This window comes from Macadamia integrifolia, chromosome 2 (genome assembly GCF_013358625.1).
Source record: "Macadamia integrifolia cultivar HAES 741 chromosome 2, SCU_Mint_v3, whole genome shotgun sequence".
In the NCBI taxonomy this organism is placed as follows: Eukaryota; Viridiplantae; Streptophyta; class Magnoliopsida; order Proteales; family Proteaceae; genus Macadamia; species Macadamia integrifolia.
The window spans coordinates 9,617,581-9,636,810 of NC_056558.1; the positions used below are offsets into that span (position 1 = coordinate 9,617,581).

Here is a 19,230-nt window from a genome sequence, read left to right on the forward strand (position 1 = left end):
TTTTGAGAGAGAGAGTCCATCTGATAAAAAAGGGAAAAAATAAGGAAAACCTTTAAGCATCAGTAATGTAATTACCAAAAACAACCTATGAAAAAAGGGTGTCAACTTTGAATTAAAAAATCATTTAAAATTGAATCAAATAATAATCAATTCAGTTTGGTTTTGGTTTTGGTTTTAATTGAAAAACTATAACTTGCAAATCAATAAGTCGATTAAGTATTATACCAAACACAACCTCTGGTACAGAGGGCTATTAAAAGATGCCCTTACCCCCTGAAACTAGGGGTTGTGTATGAGAGATCGCAGATGGATAACAAAGAAAGAAACTTCGAGATAAAGAGAGAAAGTGAAAAGAAGTGATTAAGAGTGAGAAAAACTGAGAAGTTTAACTCTCTCCTTTTTTTTTTAATATCTTGTTGCAATTTTGTTTTAATCAGACTTGATAGATTTTCACTCTTTCAAAGTTATTATTTATGGGAGGCTGGGTGGCAAAATGACCAACCCACCCCCCATAAAATAGAAAATGACTCTTCTATATATGTTTCTTGTGCATTTTCATTGGTTCTTGGACACGCGGGAACCACAGTCCCCTCAGGAAACTCCTCCCGCTTTTTTATTTGAATGGTTACCCAGTTATTTGAGGAAAAAGTTTTCCTCCACCAAGGACAAGTATATACGATACCTTTCTTTTCCAGTCTGATATGATCGCTTGTCCAATCAGTTCCACCCCTACACTTGGGTTTCTCATAAGTCGATTAAATTTCTTTGATTCAGGAGACCGTACCGGTATACGACTAAGCAAACACCAATATAGTTCAGGAGGTTCTCTCCTTCTCAAGTCTCAAGGCTCTCAACCCACAAATTCACCATGGAGAGGCAGCTGACTCCTAATCAAGCAGTTCTCCGTGGGATCCATTCTACCACAGTTCACCGGAATGGTTATGGAAGATGGTTGATGAGGATACGTTCTCACTCCCACTCTACTTACTCCTGAATCAAGATTTGTGAGCCGGTTCGAACCGTGCGGCATTAACTTTTAATTCCCTATTGTTAATCACTTGATTGCTAATCTGATTTTGTCTTTCCCTTAATGGGTTCTCTGTTTTCATCAGTGAAGAGATTCTTTCGTGATTTTCAAGGGAAAGAGAGAAGGTTGGTCTGGAATCAGATGGCTTGTTAGATTCCTTACCAAATAGATAGATATATAGAGAAAGAGGGAAGAGAAGAGGAGAAAGAAAGGTTTAATTGTAACGGAGGAGACATGGGTAGGCTTTTCGTGGTCAGTCTGGAAGGCAAGATCTACAGCTGCAAGCACTGCCAAACCCATTTCGCTTTATCTGAAGACATCGTTTCCAGGGTATCATCTACTTCTCTGCAACCCCACTTTTATTTTATTTTATTATTATTTTTTATTCTCCATGATATTGTTTAATTCTTAATTGGTTCTGTGAATGTGGGTTATGTAGTTTTTCTGCCCGAATTGTGTGGTTTCTAGGTGTATACTGTATCTCCCGTTTCTTTGGAATCTAGATGATGTTTCTGCTTGTTATTGGAGCTTCCCTCTCCACCCCCCCCCCTTCCTTTTTTTATCTTTATATATCTGAGATGAAGAATTAAAGGAAGTCCTATTTGGGTTATTTTGTTATTATAACTGTTGAAATTTCTCCATCATAACCTTTTCTTCCTATGTTGAGCTTTTGCATTGGTAGTTTAGTGATTCTTCTTTGTCTAATTCTATCAAGCAAGTAAATTTCATTCCTTTATTGCAATATTTGGATATGATGAGGATAATAATTTTGGAAACTTGTTAGTACTTCCTCCATTAGGGATTGTTATTAGTGCTTGGTGGCAAAATGTTTCAGCTTGGCATCCAAGATCAAAAATGCCTTCCTACTTTTACTATAGGTGGAAGGATAGTATTAGGATCATGTAACCAATCATTCCCCAAAAAAGGCAGAAACAGAAAAAAGAAAGGTGGGGCAACCTCTAGATTTGGCCGGTTCAGTTTTTCCAACCATCCCATGATGATGCACTGGTGGTCTGTTTTGGCTATTGGTTCCTCTTTGTTTCAATTCTGTGGAATTCAGGTAAACTTAACTCTAGTTTTAATTTGGATCTTAAGGATCAAGAGAATGATGCTCCTTTTTTGAGAAAAGTAATCTAGACTGATAGTCTTCTAAGATCCAATGTGTGTCCATTTATCTTCTCCTATGGCAGTTTACTTTGTCTTTGATCCTTTATAGGTTTTTCCATTTTGGTATTGTAATAATGGACCCAATACTGTGTTCTCATTGTTATAGACTCATGATACTTTGTCTCCTCCTAACTTTTTTTCACTTTACTCGCAACCAAAATGCTCTGTAGGAAAATTTGAACATTTTAATCATTCTGTAGTTTTCCAACTAAATAAATCTGACTGCATTTTGGGAACAACATTTTATTTTTAATTCAATTTGAATATTCTTGTGAGTTGTATGTATTATGTATACACCCTTACTGCAAGAATATGATGGTTTTAACTTGTTGAAGTGTAAATTTTCTGCGTTTTCACTGTCAACTTTATGTTAGGATTATGTGTCAGGCAAACATTCTGACTCAATGTTTTGCCTATGTTCTTTTATTCAGTATTTCCACTGCAGGCATGGGAAGGCTTATCTCTTCAGTAAGGTGTAAGTTTTCTTTATTTTCTGTAATCTGATGTGAGCTAATACCATGTAATTCGGTTCTTAGCTGGTGGCTAGTTCCCATTTTGATCTGTGGATAAATCTTTCTGTGTAATATACTGGTTTTTCTACCTAAAAGGACTTGTTCCTAGCAACCTTATATTCAGAAAAACAAAGATTGGAAAACATGACTCTCAACTGTGGACCACAGAAATGGATGCTGTCTAGCTTTTTCCTACCTTGAAATTTCTTTCACTTGACATAAAGATTTGCAGATTTCACTTCACGGATGAATTTGCATTTTCAGTGGAAAATGGACTATCCATTGAAAAACATGATTATTGTGGTATACACAGGGATTGAAAAATGGGGACCGCATCGACTAATTCCATCCAATTTGAAACAGCTGATCCATGTATGTCTGATTACTAACCTATTCAGCCCCAGTTCCAATCCGGAAACCGATCCAGATACTGATTCCGGAACCCTGGATATAAATTAGAGTGATTTACATCCCCCTCCCCTGTAGTTTGCATTTATTCCACCTCCTCCCTTATGTTTTAAAAAATCCCACATACCTCCCCTGTCAGATAACTCGGTTAGTAAACCGTTAGTTGTGGATGTTAATGAGTGTGATGAAGATGTTGGTGGTATGGCACAGAGAGTACATGATCGTGTGGGGATTCGTAGGGAAAAACAAACAATTAGAAGGCCTTTTGGTGCACGCAAAGCTATCACTGGAGCAACAAGTGATGGTAGTAGTGGTTCTGTTGGGTCAGCAAATGCTGTTGCAAATGCAATTAACAAAGGGAAAACATCTGCTAATGCTACTGCTATTGCTGTGAAAGGAAGAGCAACTGGTACAGGTGTTGCAAATAGTATTGACCCGAACAAGGAATCTGGTACAAGTGTTAAAGTAGAATCGTACTTTAACATCGACAACTAACGGTTTACTAACCGAGTTATCCGACAGGGGAGGTATGTGGGATTTTTTAAAGCATAGGGGAGGGGGGTGGAATAAACGCAAACTACAGGGGAGGGGGATGTAAATCACTCTAAAAATTTTGATAAAGGCAGAAGGGTAGAATCGTACTTTAACATCCACAACTAACAGTTTACTAACCGAGTTATCTAACAGGGGAGATATGTGGGATTTTTTAAAACATAGGGGAGGGGGTGGAATAAACGCAAACTACAGGGGAGGGGGATGTAAATCACTCTATAAATTATGTTTGTCCAATTTTGTGAAGGATCTGTGGTTTAGTCGCATATCCTGATTTGAATAAGAGAACTAAAGATAAAAGAAGATGTTTGAGTTCTTATTGTGTGAGGTGAACATCCATCAGCTTATACATTTTCCATTCCTCCACAATCTTTGGCATAATTCATTTCTTTACTAGAACAACTTCTTTTTGTGTTTAGAGGCTTGTAGTGATTTATTCTTCCTCTGACAATTCTCAACAGTGTGAATGTCTCAGTTGGGGAGAAAGAAGAGCGGTTGATGATAACTGGAATGCACACTGTTGCTGACATTTTCTGTGTAGGATGTGGATCAATCGTCGGATGGAAATATGTAAGACAAAAGCAGAATTTCAGAAGTTGTGGATTGTGCATTGTGTTATCATATTGTAGTGTTAGCTCATTGGAGTGGCATTTTTCAGGAGGCTGCACACGAGAAGAACCAGAAGTACAAGGAAGGAAAATTCATCCTTGAGAGGTAGGTGGTGAACTAGTTCCCCAGATTCTGTTTGATGGTCTGTCATTCAGAAGCCCCCCAAGTGTTTGAGATGGTATTTTGTTGTTGAGCAGGTTTAAGGTGTCAGGCCCTGATGGAAGCAACTACTGGGTCGGTCATGAAGCTCATGTCGGTGGAAGTGATGCTGATGATGTTTGATTGCCTCTGATCCAGGCAATGCTTCACCTGTTCCAACTGTATATTCTCGATCCCATTGTTCTTAACTGTATATTCTTGATCCCATTGTTCTCAGCTTGAATGAATCTTCAATTGGATAATTGCTGATGTTATCCCAGCTGTTTGTTGTCATACATGGTTGTTATTCTTAGTTTCATTCGAATATTGCATTGCATGTGTGTGCTGCTGTTGAAATCATTCTTTCTCTATGTTCTTTTATCTTATGTGTTCTGCTGTCTCACTTTACGAGCAGAAGAAAGATGGCAGTACTTCAATCTTCAGATAATTGTTAAAAGTCTCTGCCCTTTTGGGATAATTGACGAGTCTGTCAATGCTAGTTTTAGCACTGCCTAAATTATTTTAAGAATATAATTGCAAAGGAGGAAAGGGATGATCTTGGCCTGGAAGGGCTATGTTCTAGTATAAATCAATACTTGAAAGTAAGGTTTGCTTTGGACATCCCATCTTCTTCGTTGGCTGTCTCTGTCTTCATCATCGATGAAGGTGAACAACATTTTGCTTTATTCACTAGTGCTTTTAACCGTTGCATGGCTCAAGGAGAAAAATTAAATTTCAGATCTAATTACATTTTACGACGAATGAGAAAAAGAAATTGAAGATGTCATCTGTGAAGATGGGGTACTATTAAGACTATAATTATCATGGCGTCTAAGCGACCCAAGGTTTTGGAGGGCCTAGGCAACACCTTGACAACTATGTACTAGATGTTAGAACTTTTATGTGGGTTTAACTGACACTGATTGTTCCATTGGGCTTAAGAGGTTAAAGACTCACTCTGATTAGGAAACCTCTAACCCTTTTTATTATGGGAGTGGAATAGGGTTTTAGGGATTCTATTATAAATAGAATACTGATGGTCCCTGCGCGCGTTACTTGCATAATTGTTTGTTTTGGGAGCACTGTTTTCTCATAAGAGCAAGTGCAAAGATAGATAGAAAACCCCAGAGTAAGAGATTCCAGAAGATCTCAGTAGAAAGACTCTTATTGCGTGGTTCTTCATCACATTCCGTGAGGCAAGCTTCAATCTTGGTTTAGGGACTCTACTCACGCTCAACAGGTATGTGATAAATCTCTTTTATTATTCATTCTTGTATTCTATGTACTATAGGGTTATTCATATGATTCTATGGTTTAGAATTCCTTGCACTAGATTCTAAGAACTATCATCTACTATGAGTTTCAAACGGTGCACTTGAGGCTTCATCTGATTGGATATATAGGATACAAAGTACAGACAATAGCATCGTAAAGTGATATTTCCAAAAATGGCAAGATGATTCTGAGCTATACGTTTTTCTTATTTTTTTAATTTAATCTAAATCACCTATCATCTCATAAGTTGGAGAGGACAATAATGTTTAGAGTATTACTACATATGCATGGACATATAAGAGATAATTAACATTAAGATAGCCTAATGGTGATAGCTTCGGCTTGAAGAGCTGGTGTGTAGGGGACAAGGTTGTGAGATCTAACCCTGTTGTACGTATAGTATGTGTGGTCGTGTGGATGTATGTATAAGAGTAGGTGATTGTTGGCTCTATTAGTGCCCAATAAGCTGGCCATAGGCCAGCATGCTTAGTACAATATGGTAGTAAAAAAAATAAAGACATGAGAGAGGTGATCATTTTGCCACATCTAGGTGCAGCTGCTACCCTGCCTTTCAAGCTTCTTATTCCCTTAAATATTACTACATTCTGCAATAAAATTCCTTTATTTTATGATAAACGAGTTTGGCAATCATGGTTACGAAAGTTTCTATCGTTTTTTTGTTTTTTACTTACCTTTCCTTCGTTTTACTTGCAATCAGACGCTGCTTGTGAGAGGAATTTTTTTGGGATCTGACTCATCCAGATTGGACTGACCCTTGTTCTACGAAACCTGCCCTGTTGGGGATATAGGCCGATTCAAAACTGATTCGATCCATAGATCCCAGTCCAATGCTAAGGTTACATCTATTTCAATAAAAAATTAAAGTTACATTAAACGATTATTAAAAATTAAATATATAACAATTTAATCTAATGTTAAGTTTGCATCGATTTCAATAATAATTAGAAAGGGAAAGAAACTGTTTAGATAAAAAAATTGAAAAACCTAAGGAAATTTTTTATCAGTAGAAAACCTTTTAAATCGTGTATTTTTTAATTTTACTATCTGCAATAATTTATTAAACGATTTGATTTTGCATCGAATCGAACTAAACCATTTACATCAGATCCGAACCTTTAACACCCTTACTTGTGTTCGGTCTTCTCCATTGTCAACATTAGTGTTGATGGGATGCGGGCACTCCACTCCATTATTATTCATCTAAGCAGACATTATAAAATGTTAATAACAAACAAGTTGATCTTAACCACCCCCACCCCACCCCTAAAAAAAAAAAAAAAAAAAAAAAAAAAAAAAAAAAAAAAAAACAAACATAGGATTTTTTTATCAAAAAAAAAAAAAAAGTTAGTAAATAAATAAAAGATTCAATAAGAGTGATCAAATTTAGGTCCACATTGGTGGCGGGTTCTTTGAACCGGCGGACAAAGACCACCAAAATCTTGACTAAGACAATTTTTACAATCAAACTAAGATGGGTTTCCAGAAGTCATTGTAAGAAAAGCTTGGTTCAATTCTTGTACATTCAAGAAATCAATTGAGAGATGATCACTCAACCTACCAATAAGTGATGATGTAGGCTGCAAGTAATAAGACCCATCGCCATGGCCCTTGTTTTGACCGGTTCCACATGCTAGAAGACACTGCAAGCGTTGGGAGCCAGCCAGAACTATATAAAGATATCAAAAGTAGTAGTAGTAGACACCATTAATATATTACAGCAACAAAGAAGCTCATCATGGGTCCTTTTGTGGTTGTGGTGCTTCTTCAGCTCCTCCTGTTGTGGCCAGCTGCAACATTGACAGCATTAAATTCCTCAATAGCATCGTCACCTGCTGGTTGCCAAGATACATGTGGGAGCATAAAAGTTCCATTCCCATTCGGGTTTGGATCAGATGCAAACTGTTACAGACCAGCGTTTAACCTAACCTGCAACAACAGTTATAGTCCCCCAAAGTTGTTCTCTGGGAATCTGAAAGTTCTCAATATTTTTAAACCTGCAACAACAGTTATAGTCCCCCAAAGTTGTTCTCTGGGAATCTGGAAGTTCTCAATATTTCAATACAGGGGCAGCTGCAAATTGTCACTGCTATAGCTCAACATTGCTACAACTCTGGCGTTATTTATCCATCAAGACCTGAATACAGTTTGAAAGGCCGGCCTTTCACGTTCTCTGATACAGAAAACAGATTCACAGCCCTGGGTTGCGACAGTGGTGCATCCATCAATTACTATAACGGCTTCAACTTTACTGCTGGCTGTACTTTTGTCTTGTAACAACACAGAATTTAATTCTAATGGGACCTGCTCCATTGGCTGTTGCCAGATGTTCATCCCAAAGGGGTATAAATATTTCTACATATACATTAGTAGCTTCCAAAACTATAAATTCGTGGGTTCCAATTCCTGTGGCTATGCTCTACTGGTTGACAAGAACTCATTAGTCACCATCTCCCAGTCCTATTTTGGCAAAAATTCCATAGCCAGTTTTGGACAAATCCCAGTTGTGCCCGACTGGGCAATAGAATGGACAACAAGCATTCATTCATGTGAGGACGAACCTAGTTGTGCATGCGGTCATAACAGCTATTGCAATGAAACTAAGAATGGTCTTGGTTATAGCTGCAACTGTAACCTAGGTTACCAAGGGAACCCTTACCTCCCAGACGGATGCCAAGGTAACCCTCTCTCTCTCTCTCTCTCTCTCTCTCTCTCTCACACACATCCCTTATCTGTATCATTTTCCAATTCCTTTGTTTTGTAGGTCTGTGTGGTATAAGTTTGTTATTAATTTCATAAATGAAATTTTTGATAGGTTGAGTGGTCATAAAAAATGAGGACTAAAACCTGAACCCTGAAAATTGCACTTCCATGGCCATTTGTACCAATATACCCGGGAGTTACAATTGCTCCTGTCCACCTGGTTTTCAAGGAGACGCATACTATAATGGGTCGTCATCAGGCTGCCTCCCCATTAAGAAGTCTAATATGATACAGGTCACCATAGGTAATACTCATATCAGTGCATTTTACATCTTTAATTTCTAGAAGACAAATGGCAAATCTCATATCTTGAGATTGTTTCCTTAAAAAAAATTTTATAATTTCATAATTTCTGTAACATTGGGTTGTGCAGGTTCTGTCCTAGGCAGTTTGGGACACTCATTTATACTCTTTGGCTCTACATGGTTGCATAAAGTATTGAAGAAAAGAAGGAAGAACAAACTTAAACAAATGTTCTTCCAACGGAATGGTGGTTTCTTACTACAACAAATTTCTTCAGAAAATGAGAATATCGAGAAAACAAAAATTTTCAGTGAAGAAGAATTACAAAAGGCTACTGCCAACTATAATGAGAACCGAATTCTCGGTCAAGGAGGGAAAGGTACTGTCTATAAAGGTATGTTATCAGATGGAAAAATTGTAGCAATTAAGAAATCCAAAGGGATTCATGATGAAGGCCTAATTGAGCAGTTCGTTAATGAGGTCGTTCTTCTTTCACAAATTAACCACAGAAATGTTGTTAAATTGTTTGGATGTTATTGGGAGACTGAAGTTCCTCTACTAGTTTATGAGTTCATCCCCAATAGAACTCTTTGTAGTCACATCCATGATAACAGCGGCAAGTTCCCCTTTACGTGGGATAGTCGCTTGAGAATTGCTACAGAAGTCGCGGAAGCACTAGCATACTTGCACTCAGCAGCTTCTATACCTATTTATCATAGAGATATCAAGTCTACCAACATACTCTTAGATGATAGATATAGAGCCAAAGTGTCAGACTCTGGGATTTCAAGGTCGGTGCCAATTGATAAAACTCACTTGACTAACTTGGTTCAAGGGACATTTGGGTATTTAGACCCGGAGTACTTCCAATCAAGCCAGTTCACAGATAAAAGTGATGTTTATAGCTTTGGAGTGGTGCTTGTGGAGCTATTGACGGGGGAAAATCCTATTTCTTCAACTAGATCACAAGAGGAGAGAAGTCTTGTTTCTTATTTTATTTGTTCAGTGGAGAAGAATAGGCTCTTTGATATCCTTGATGCCCAAGTTGTAAAAGAGGGTATAAAAGAGGGCCTTGAGGCAGTTGCTGTACTTGCAAAAAGATGCCTGAACATGAATGGCAGGAAAAGACCCACAATGAAAAAGTTGCAACAAAGCTTGAGAGATTGAGAGCTTCTCAATCAGAGAATTTATATGTCAAAGAATATAAACAAGATGAGGACTACATTAAAACTGAGCCAATAGGCCTATAGGATACTAGTACTTCAGTTTCAACTACGGCTTATTGGACCATGGAGACTAGCGCTACAATTCCATTAGATGGCCAGCCATTACTACTTAATCGATCATCTCAGTCTTTGACTCATTGACAAGAAAAGGTATTGGTGCAGTTTTTAGTTATAGTTGTGTTTTGTTTGTTAGCCGACCCTATTTAGTTAAGGCTGAGATTGTTGTTGTATTTTGTTTATCTCCCAATTTTGTGCTATCTGATCTTTGGCTATAGAAATATTTCACATAACTAAATCATATTGCTTTTTCAATGTTCTTCTTCCCATAATCTCTCTTATAATATTAAATCCAGATGGGTGACTTAAAAATCTGCCAATTCTAAGTAGATAAACAAGTTAGATAATTATCTTTCAGGTGATTTGAATAATAAATTAATACTGGACATTTGGAATATAAAAAGAGAACTCTAATACAATGCTAAATGTTCTATAGGCAATAGTCACAAAACCAACCATCACTACTGCTCAAGAACTGAAAGACCAAGCTACAATAATGCCACCAAGCACTTTTAGAAGTTTAAACCTCAGATCAGAATTTTTTCCTCCCAGAACCAACAAATCATCTCCATCTTTAATTCTGTATGAGTGATAACTGTACATTCTAATCAGAGTGGAAATCCATGATGTCTTGTTTCTTCTAGTATCAGATTTATGATTATCAAAAGATATGTTCAACTGTAGCCTATGGTTCTCTTTTCACTTTAGGGGTTTTGCTTGAATATCCGCCACTTCCTCTATCGGTTACAACCATCAGGCTCTCAATTATGATTGGCTGAAAATAATATGGAGAGAAAGATACCACTGTGAAACAAGTTTCAAATTAAGCATCAACTAATATCCTCCATTAGTGCTTCTTCCAAGACCATGCAAACACACAAGACTTTAATTTTGAATTTGTGGATCAATATTGAAAGTTTTCTTTTTCTCCTTCTTCTTTTTTCCTTTTTTTTTTTAAGCCCAGACTAGCCTTCTTAAGGCATGCACTACCACAGACTTGAGATGTTCCCTCCCTAGTCCCCCACAAAAAAAACTATATTCATGATGAAATTCAAGTTTTAAATGGGAAAAAAATTTTCTTCACTCCACCAATGCTGGCACATCCATAAGGATTTGTCTTTGTTGTTAATTAAACTAATAAGAGCTTGAGAATCACTTTTGACAATAAGATGTGCAAAGTGGTTAAAGTAAGAACCATAGAGTTCAACATTGTCGGATCGGTGACGGTTACAGAAAAATTTGGAAACCTATTAAAGAACACAACTGCTTCATTTAAACTAGCTTCTATTATAGTATTATTCCTAAAGGTTGGTTTGAAGGATCTTTAAGCCTCTTGTCTCAAGCTACCTAGGACTTCCTCAGTTAATCCTTTTCTTTTTAAGGTTATGGCAATTTGAACTAGACCATAGTGAATATAATTACATCTTTGTTTTAGGTAATCTATTATTGACCCTGTTAATAGAGGAAAATTTTCATGAGAGTCTGAGATAGATATTTTGCTCTACTATCTTTATAACAGACATGAACAGAAATGTTCTTGGTTTATAAATTTTGGATTCCTTACTCTAGGAATTCCCAATTTGGAAAACTTCTATCTTCTTCTTTTCTTTTTTTTTTCCCCATAACAAAACTGCAATATTCTTAACACTCATATCTAACAGCTCGAGATTTTATATATAGTTACAAAGAAATGAAACACAGAGTCATGCACAGAAGACTAATGACGAATCAACCTATATTGAAACTAAAATATAATAAATGAAAATAGAAAAAGCTAACTTCAGAGAATACTTCATAGATATAATGGAAGTTAAGCAGAAAACACTTCCCAACCACAATGTCTAAGAACACTTGCAATTTTGGGCTATGTTTGGAATGCACATGGCACGCTATGCATTCTCATAAAGCAGAGAGCATTTTTACCTGAGAGTGAGAACATTCTTTGGGATTCATGTTCCACTGAAATGCATTCTTGATTTTAGAGTTCTCACATTCCTTTTCAGCATTTCATCGAACAATTCATAAGCAACGATTTGCTCTAAAGATATCCCGCCTCTCGAAAAGCAAACTCAATACAATCGAAGATAAACAGGTTAGAAAGAAGGAAATACACTAAAATAGACAACTATATCAAAAGACAACGATTAGAACAGAAATAAGACTTCAAGCTGAGAAACTTCAATGGGTAATTCATAATTTCATTGTTCCATTTGTTCATGAGCTACATTTCTGGACTTCGATGCCATGTCAATCTGCCTAATAAGTTCTTCGAAAATTTCATTTTTCCACTTGATAATTCCATAAGAATCAATTGGTAAATCGTTATACTTCTAAGATCTAGGGAGCCCTGAACTAGAGACATTCTTGAAGTTACTGACCTTCCCAGAGATCTTCTCGATCCCACTCACAAGCATCTTGGCGGTGGCTCTGATTTCCAATCACAACGAATCCCTTGCTTTCACAGCTTCAAGGTCCTCTCCACTTATTTGGCCACCCAATTAGCCGTCCAACGAGTGGGGGACCTGGGTTGCGCGCAATGTGTTCAGAATCTCAACTTCAGATGCATGTCCGAGTTCTTCCAGCCGTTGGATGACTAACTGGGCAACACAGTAATTGGAGAGGGTCCGGGGGTCCAACGCTGCCCAAGGAGTCACATGACGGGGAGGACCTCGCTGAACTTCGGATGACTCCGTGAGCGGCCAGTAATTGAAGAGGATTACCTTATCAAATCGCTTGTGCAGGTAGTTTTGTAAAACTAATCCTGATATTGATATTGGGTATTCTTGTTAACTCAAATATTGAGTGGATAATTCTGCAAACTTAAACCTGATTTTGGGTATTTTTGTTAATTGAAACCTCCGAGTGGTAATTTTACGAAAAAAACCTCAAAAGTGAGTAATCGTGGATTTCTTCCCTTTTTTTTTTCATCCATGGCACAGAGAGAACCTTTGCACCATGGAGATGACCATGAACAAGGGGAATGGTACTTTTCGACTCAATCAATATAGGGACAAGATCGGAGTAAATAATGGGATAGGAGTCCAACTACCGTATCACATATCATTAGTGAATAAATTATTCCTTCTCCACCTGAAAGAAAAAATTAATGTTTTTCGCAATTTATTTTTGGCTAAGAAAAAACCCTTTAGCTACACTACTCATCAAATTTGAGAAAGTTTTCCTTCACCACTCCATCCTAGTGTTGACATTACCTTGGTTTCTTAAACACTCAGAAAATGCTCTTAGTGTTTGCCAATTGACGATCTAAAGAATCAATTATAAAATTGAAACAATTGGTTCCACAAAATTATTGAAATGTAAAGTCATTAATTTTCTTCACCAAACAAAAAAAAATCATTCATTTTTGAAGATTTTGAGAGGTTACTCAACATTAATTATATGATAACGTTCAATATTTATTCATCTTAATCAATTAATTAAAGAATTACTTGATCATTCAGGTTTCCTTCCTAAATGTGTCTTATGATGTAAAGAGATAAAACAACTTAAAGTAACACATGAGGCCCAATCAGATTTTTGGGAAAAAATAAAAAATAATTAGGCAACAAATATAAAATTACCAAAACACCCTATGATACCTTTAGCAATAGAATTTACGTATAGGGCAATCAATCCAAAGCTACAAAATAAATAATCAATTGCTCCAATCCGTCCGAAACATCTTTCTAGTTATGCCCTCCACTTAATCACTAGAAAATATATCTTAAGGTTTTTTCATAGGTAAGAGAATCGTTGCCAGGCCAATGAGATCATGTGCAAGCCAGATATTTAATAAGGGTGAGATTAATCATTTCATCAAAGACAAGATGATCATTTTACCCTTCTTATCAAAGCAACTTGACAGTCTTTTTTCTATTTTCATAATACCCCATTATATTCTTAATACCTTTCTCATCAATGAAACTAATTTCCAATTCACTAGATTCCTTTGATTAAGGCACAGATTGGGGCACCTCTAGTTTCAACACCCTCCACTAAAAGGACAATAGTAACCCCTGCATGATGACAGGTGAGAATTTGGAATCATTATAGGACAAGGGGCTCTTATCTTCTGAGGCTTCTCATCGAAATGGAGACCTTTCAAATTTTATATAGAAGGTAAAACTGTAACTTCCTTGTTTATAGGAGAGAAAAATGGTCAAATTATTACTCAAAAGAAAGATTTCTATAACTATTTTACACAAAATAATAACTATCAATTGTATGAGTACTGGCCTACTATTTGGACGAATTTGCCCTTTACAACTACAAAGCCTCATATGCATGAATAGGATACGGCCAAGAAAATAGAATTAGTCCAGTAGGTTATTTCCCTTAACCCACAAAGGAGAGGTAACTGTTGACTCTACTCAAGCAGTACTGGTCTACTGGAGTCACAATCAAGCATAGATCACTTGAGTGGTAGTGACACATGATCGGACAAAAATTTTCCCCTTTATATATTATTGGGAAAAAGAAACCTAAAAGGCAATATGATTCCTACGGTTAAACATAGAGGGCAGCGAAATGATTGCCCCATCCTTCATGAAAGGTAAAATTAAATTCAACTATTATTAATGCTTTTGCGGAAGCTTCCATTGGCCCTCACGTTAGGGTAGGGCCCATGCCACCTTTTAGGGTATCCTCTCCTTATATTATATATGGAAAAGGGTCTCTAAACCTAAAGCTTAGGGTATGCCTAAACATAGTTGTTCATTTTATTTTTTCTCTTTCCAAAATAAATAAATAAATAACTGTGTCTATGTGTAATTTAAGCTATAGGCTCAGAGGACTCTTGCCCATTATATATTTTATGGGAAATGGTTCCCTAAAAGACAGTGTGGCATTGCACTAGCATGGGAATCAAAGGGAGTACATGCAAAACGGCAAAAGCATCAACAACAACAGAATTTCTGTTTTTCATTGACGTGAGGCGGGCATTTCACCCTTCGATATTTTTCTGTTGGACTCATACTTATAAGGCTCAGCCCTGACCTGACCTGACCTGACCCAACACCAACACCAACTCTAGAAATATCAGCTCTGGCCTTCACCTAGACATAGACAGACCATGGGTGGGCTTAGGGTTTTTGGCTCATTGAGCCAAACTTGCACCAGTTCAAGTGACAATATAAAGGGTAAAATCGTCCATAAATTATATAATTGGTACCAATGCGTAAGGTGGACACGCTTTTGTATAAAATAGTAACAAATAAATTGCTTTTTGGTACCTTACGGTAAAGCACAACATGAGCTGTCAATATATATATATATATAAGAACTCACTGACGTATCCTGTGCAACTTGTTTCTTGTGAATGCAGAGCAACTGAGCAGGTTAGATCATCGATCTTCTCCTCTTCTCTGCTCTGCTACAAAATCTTAAGCCATCTTTCTCTTTTCCCCATTACCTTCTCTATTAGCCATATATGCATTGGGTTTTATTTAGTTTTCTCTAATCTATAATGTGCTCTTGTTGATTTGTTTTCTGATTTCGTCTGTTTCCTTACTGGGTTCTGTTTTTTTTCTAATTTTTTTAGAAGAATATTTTTTTCGTGATTTTGAAGGGAAAGACGGAAGGTTAGCGTGGATAGCTTTTCAGATTCATAACCAGAGAGAGAAGAAGAGGGGAAGGAGAAAAAAAGGATCTTTTTTTTTGGTAGACAGAGTAGACATGGGTAGGCTCTTCGTGGTCAGTCTAGAAGGCAAGATCTATAGCTGCAAGCACTGCCAAACCCATCTCGCTTTATATGAAGACATTGTTTCCAAGGTTTCATCTCCTTCTCCTCAACCCATTTGCTCTTTGTTTTCTCCTTAATCGGTTTTATTTGGTTTTCTGCCGGATTCTGTGTGGTTTGTTGATGTATTCTGTATCCCTGGGTTTTTTGGAATCGATGATGTCCTGTTTAATTCTTAATCGGTTTTATCTGGGTTTTTTTTTTTAATCGTTATGTATCGGAGATGAAGGATTAAGGGAAGTCCTATTTGGGTTAACTTTTTCTTCCTATGTTGAGATTTTGCATTGATTTTTCTTCGTCTTATACTATCAAGCCAGTTAACTTCTTTCCTTTACTGCATTATTTGGATTTTTAGAGGATGTTAATGTTGGAAACTTGTGGGGACTTCCTGTATGGATTGTTATCAATGCTTGGTGGTAAAATGTATCAGCTCAGTATCTAAGATCAAAAACAGGAAAAAGAGGGTGAGGGGTGTAACCTCTAGATTTAGCCGGTTGTTTTCCTGACCATTTCATGATGCGTCACTTCACTTATAGTCATTTTGTGCTATTACTTTCTCATTGTTTCAGTTCTGTGGATTTATTCTGGTAAACTGAACTCTTCATTTAATTTTGGATGTTAAGGATCAAGAGAATGATGTTCCTATTTTGAGGAAAGAAATCTAGACTGAATGTCTTCTAAGATGACCAATGTGTGTTCATTTATCTTCTCCTGTAGCAGTTTACTTTGTCTTTGATGCTTTTTGCCCTTTTAATTTGATCCATCTCGTTGGTAGTCAAGTGATCTTTGTAGGTTTTGATATTGTAATAATGGACCCAATATTTTGTTCTTCTTGTTATACACATGATAAATAGTTGTGTGAAAATTATTGTCAACTTGAAAGCCATTGGTCTGTTAATTAGTTGAGAAGTGAATTGAGTTGAAGTAGATGTAAAATCTACTAACTTTTCACTTTATTCGCAGCCAAATACCCTGTAGGAAAGTTTGAACCTTTATTTATGGATTCATTGTGTATTTTTCTAACTAAATAAATCTGACCAGATTTAGGAACATCGTCTTTGTAACTCTATTTTCATATTGGTCTGAGTGGTACGTATGCCCATACTGAAAGTATGTGATGGTTTTAACATGTTGAAGTGTAAATTGTCTGTGTGTTTTCACTGTGAACTTATGTTAGGAATGTTTGTTGGGCAAATGATCTGACTCAATGTGTTGCCTATGTTCTTTTATTCAGTCTTTCCACTGCAGGCATGGGAAGGCTTATCTCTTCAGTAAGGTGTAAGTTTCCTTTATTTTCTGTAATCTGATGCGAGCTAATATCATGTAATTCGGTTCTTAGCTAGTGGCTACATCCCATTTTGATCTGTGTATAAAGCATTCTGTGAAATATTCTAGTTTTTCTACCTAAAAAGACTTGTTCGGGCATCCTTATATTTAGAAAAACAAGATTGGAAAACATGACTCAAGACTGTGGACCACAGCAATGGATTTGCATACGCACAAAACAGTAATTAGGCAATCCTCTTGGTAACAAATTCAGCCAGTGATGCTTTTGCTTACTACAAAAATATTACTTTAAGATAAAATCATAAAAACTCTCAGTTGCCAGGATGCTGTCTACTTGCTTTTTCCTCCCTTTAAAACTAGAAATTTGCTGATTTTTTGTTTGATGAATGAATTTGGATTTTCTACTCGATGTAAAATGGAATATCTATTAGAAAACATAATTATTTTTTATGGTTACTGTGGTACACATTATGCTTGTCCAATCCAGTGAAGGTTCTGTGATCTAGTCACATATCGTGATCGGATAGGAGACCAGAAGATAAGACGATGTTGGGTTCTTGAATTGTGCTAGGAAAAGGAATGTCTATCAGCATAGATATTTTCCACAATCTGCCACAAGCTCTGACACAGTTCATATCTTAATAGTGCAACTGCTTTTTATGTTTTTGGGAGCTTATGCTGATGTATTCTTCCTCTGACAATGCTCGACAGCGTGAATATCTCAGTCGGGGAGAAAGAAGAGCGGTTGATGATGACTGGAATGCACACTGTTGCTGACATTTTCTGTGTAGGATGTGGGTCAATCGTCGGATGGAAATATGTAAGACACAAGCAGAATTTCTGAAGTTGCAGCTTGTGCATTGTGTTATCATATTGTAATAGCTAGCTTAACTGTAGTGACATTTTTCAGGAGGCTGCACATGAGAAGAGCCAGAAGTACAAGGAAGGAAAATTCATCCTTGAGAGGTAGGTGCTGAACAAGTTCCCCACATTCTGTTTGATGATCTAACATTCAGTAGTCCCCAAGTGTTTTTGATGGTATTCTGTTTTTGAGTAGGTTTAAGGTGTCAGGCCCTGATGGAAGCCACTACTGGGCCAGTCATGAAGCTCAAGTTGTTGGAAGTGATGCTGATGATGCTTGATTGCCACCTCTGATCCAGCCAAATCCTTAACCCGTTCAACTGTATATTCTTGATCCCATTGTTCTCAACTTGAATGGATCTTCAATTGGATTATTTCTGATATTGCAGTCACCCCAATTCTCTGAAGATGCAGATTCTATTCTGTTGTTCGTTCATGATTGTTATTCTTTCATTTGAATAGTGCATTGGATATTTGGATGTGGTGTTAAAATCACTACATGCTAGGTGCACATATGATGTCAATGATTAACCAGTGGTGACTACTTTTCGTCGCTGCAGGTGCAAGCCTTCCGTTCCCTATGCCCTTTATCTTTATGTATCATGCTACCTTAATTTAGGAGCTGAAGAAAGATGGTAGTATTCCAATCTTCAGATGACTGTTATTTAAGTATCCCCTTTGGGATAATTGACCAAGTTGGTCAATCACTGATAAGAACATAATTGCAAAAGAAGATAATGTCATTCCTTTTCACATCCACATCATAGGCAATGTGGAATGGGATACCACCATCTCTCATGCAGAACTCAAGGAACCAAATGGAATTTCATTTTTCATGAGAGCAGTTAAAAGTGTTGTGGCAACTGCCATATTATGGTACTGGGTTTTTGGGTTTGGAGTCATTTTAAACCCATTTGGAGAAATATGACATCTTTGACAGTGTACATAGGATTCATCTGGTGGAATGTAAAAAGATGAAGAGTAATGTAAGATATTTTTAGAATAAATTACAAAAGTATAATTTAAGAAGGGGAATTTACTATCAACTCCCCTACACTTGGACTATATTTACTAAAATTCTCTTATCTTTTACTTTTTTTTAATGATACTCCCATGCTTTTTAATTTTTACATCTCTTTCTCCCCTGTTCTTTTTAAATTCCTAGATTACCCTTCCTTTTCACTTGTAACTATTATACTCTTTTTTAAATTGATTGGTTCAAAACATGGTTTGAATCGAACCACTAACAATTTTTTACTCATTTAATCATCAAGGATATTGTAAATTAAAAAAAAAAAAATTTCGTATTTGATCCATATCTATATCGGTATCATATGTTCCAATTGAGTG

General features: G+C 36.7%; 3 protein-coding genes, 1 long non-coding RNA gene and 1 pseudogene across 5 annotated transcripts; 4 read left to right on the forward strand and 1 right to left on the reverse strand.

The window, feature by feature from the left end:
- The first annotated feature begins 670 nt into the window (after positions 1-670).
- LOC122070858 (protein yippee-like) lies at positions 671-4,773 on the forward strand. 2 transcript variants are annotated; one of them, XM_042635102.1, is made up of 6 exons: positions 671-1,012; positions 1,113-1,357; positions 2,626-2,669; positions 4,128-4,236; positions 4,325-4,380; positions 4,473-4,773. In XM_042635102.1, exons 2-6 carry the CDS (start codon positions 1,262-1,264, stop codon positions 4,555-4,557), a joined length of 390 nt encoding a protein of 129 aa, XP_042491036.1. In that variant the 5' UTR covers positions 671-1,012; positions 1,113-1,261; the 3' UTR covers positions 4,558-4,773. The 2 variants fall into 2 exon arrangements, with proteins under 2 accessions (XP_042491036.1, XP_042491034.1); XM_042635100.1 differs by having other exon boundaries at positions 671-1,357.
- A 2,671-nt stretch (positions 4,774-7,444) lies between these two features.
- LOC122063383 lies at positions 7,445-8,470 on the forward strand (annotated as a pseudogene).
- A 55-nt stretch (positions 8,471-8,525) lies between these two features.
- LOC122070878 (wall-associated receptor kinase-like 22) lies at positions 8,526-10,342 on the forward strand. The gene is given in 3 exon segments (XM_042635111.1): positions 8,526-8,713; positions 8,843-9,850; positions 9,853-10,342. Coding segments are annotated over 3 exon segments (1,254 nt in total). The 5' UTR covers positions 8,526-8,577; the 3' UTR covers positions 9,963-10,342.
- Positions 10,343-10,357: 15 nt separating this feature from the next.
- Positions 10,358-12,774, reverse strand: LOC122070899. The gene is made up of 2 exons (XR_006138013.1): positions 12,374-12,774; positions 10,358-12,063 (listed from the first exon to the last, which is right to left on the reverse strand). It is a non-coding gene; the product is annotated as an uncharacterized LOC122070899 (long non-coding RNA).
- A 2,467-nt stretch (positions 12,775-15,241) lies between these two features.
- Positions 15,242-18,391, forward strand: LOC122070888 (protein yippee-like). The gene is made up of 6 exons (XM_042635121.1): positions 15,242-15,331; positions 15,562-15,764; positions 16,967-17,010; positions 17,731-17,839; positions 17,930-17,985; positions 18,077-18,391. The coding sequence occupies exons 2-6, from the start codon at positions 15,669-15,671 to the stop codon at positions 18,159-18,161; spliced, it is 390 nt and encodes a 129-aa protein (XP_042491055.1). The 5' UTR covers positions 15,242-15,331; positions 15,562-15,668; the 3' UTR covers positions 18,162-18,391.
- The last annotated feature ends 839 nt before the right edge of the window (positions 18,392-19,230 follow it).

What these genes read in the sequence shown, in the direction of transcription:
- LOC122070858 (XM_042635100.1), top strand. Translation starts at nt 1,262, where the DNA reads ATGGGTAGGCTTTTCGTGGTCAGTCTGGAAGGCAAGATCTACAGCTGC. An exon ending in CTGAAGACATCGTTTCCAGG is followed by an intron (nt 1,358 to 2,625) that starts GTATCATCTACT and finishes TCTTTTATTCAG; the next exon opens with TATTTCCACTGCAGGCATGG. An exon ending in CAATCGTCGGATGGAAATAT is followed by an intron (nt 4,237 to 4,324) that starts GTAAGACAAAAG and finishes GGCATTTTTCAG; the next exon opens with GAGGCTGCACACGAGAAGAA.
- LOC122070888 (XM_042635121.1), top strand. Translation starts at nt 15,669, where the DNA reads ATGGGTAGGCTCTTCGTGGTCAGTCTAGAAGGCAAGATCTATAGCTGC. An exon ending in ATGAAGACATTGTTTCCAAG is followed by an intron (nt 15,765 to 16,966) that starts GTTTCATCTCCT and finishes TCTTTTATTCAG; the next exon opens with TCTTTCCACTGCAGGCATGG. An exon ending in GGAAAATTCATCCTTGAGAG is followed by an intron (nt 17,986 to 18,076) that starts GTAGGTGCTGAA and finishes GTTTTTGAGTAG; the next exon opens with GTTTAAGGTGTCAGGCCCTG.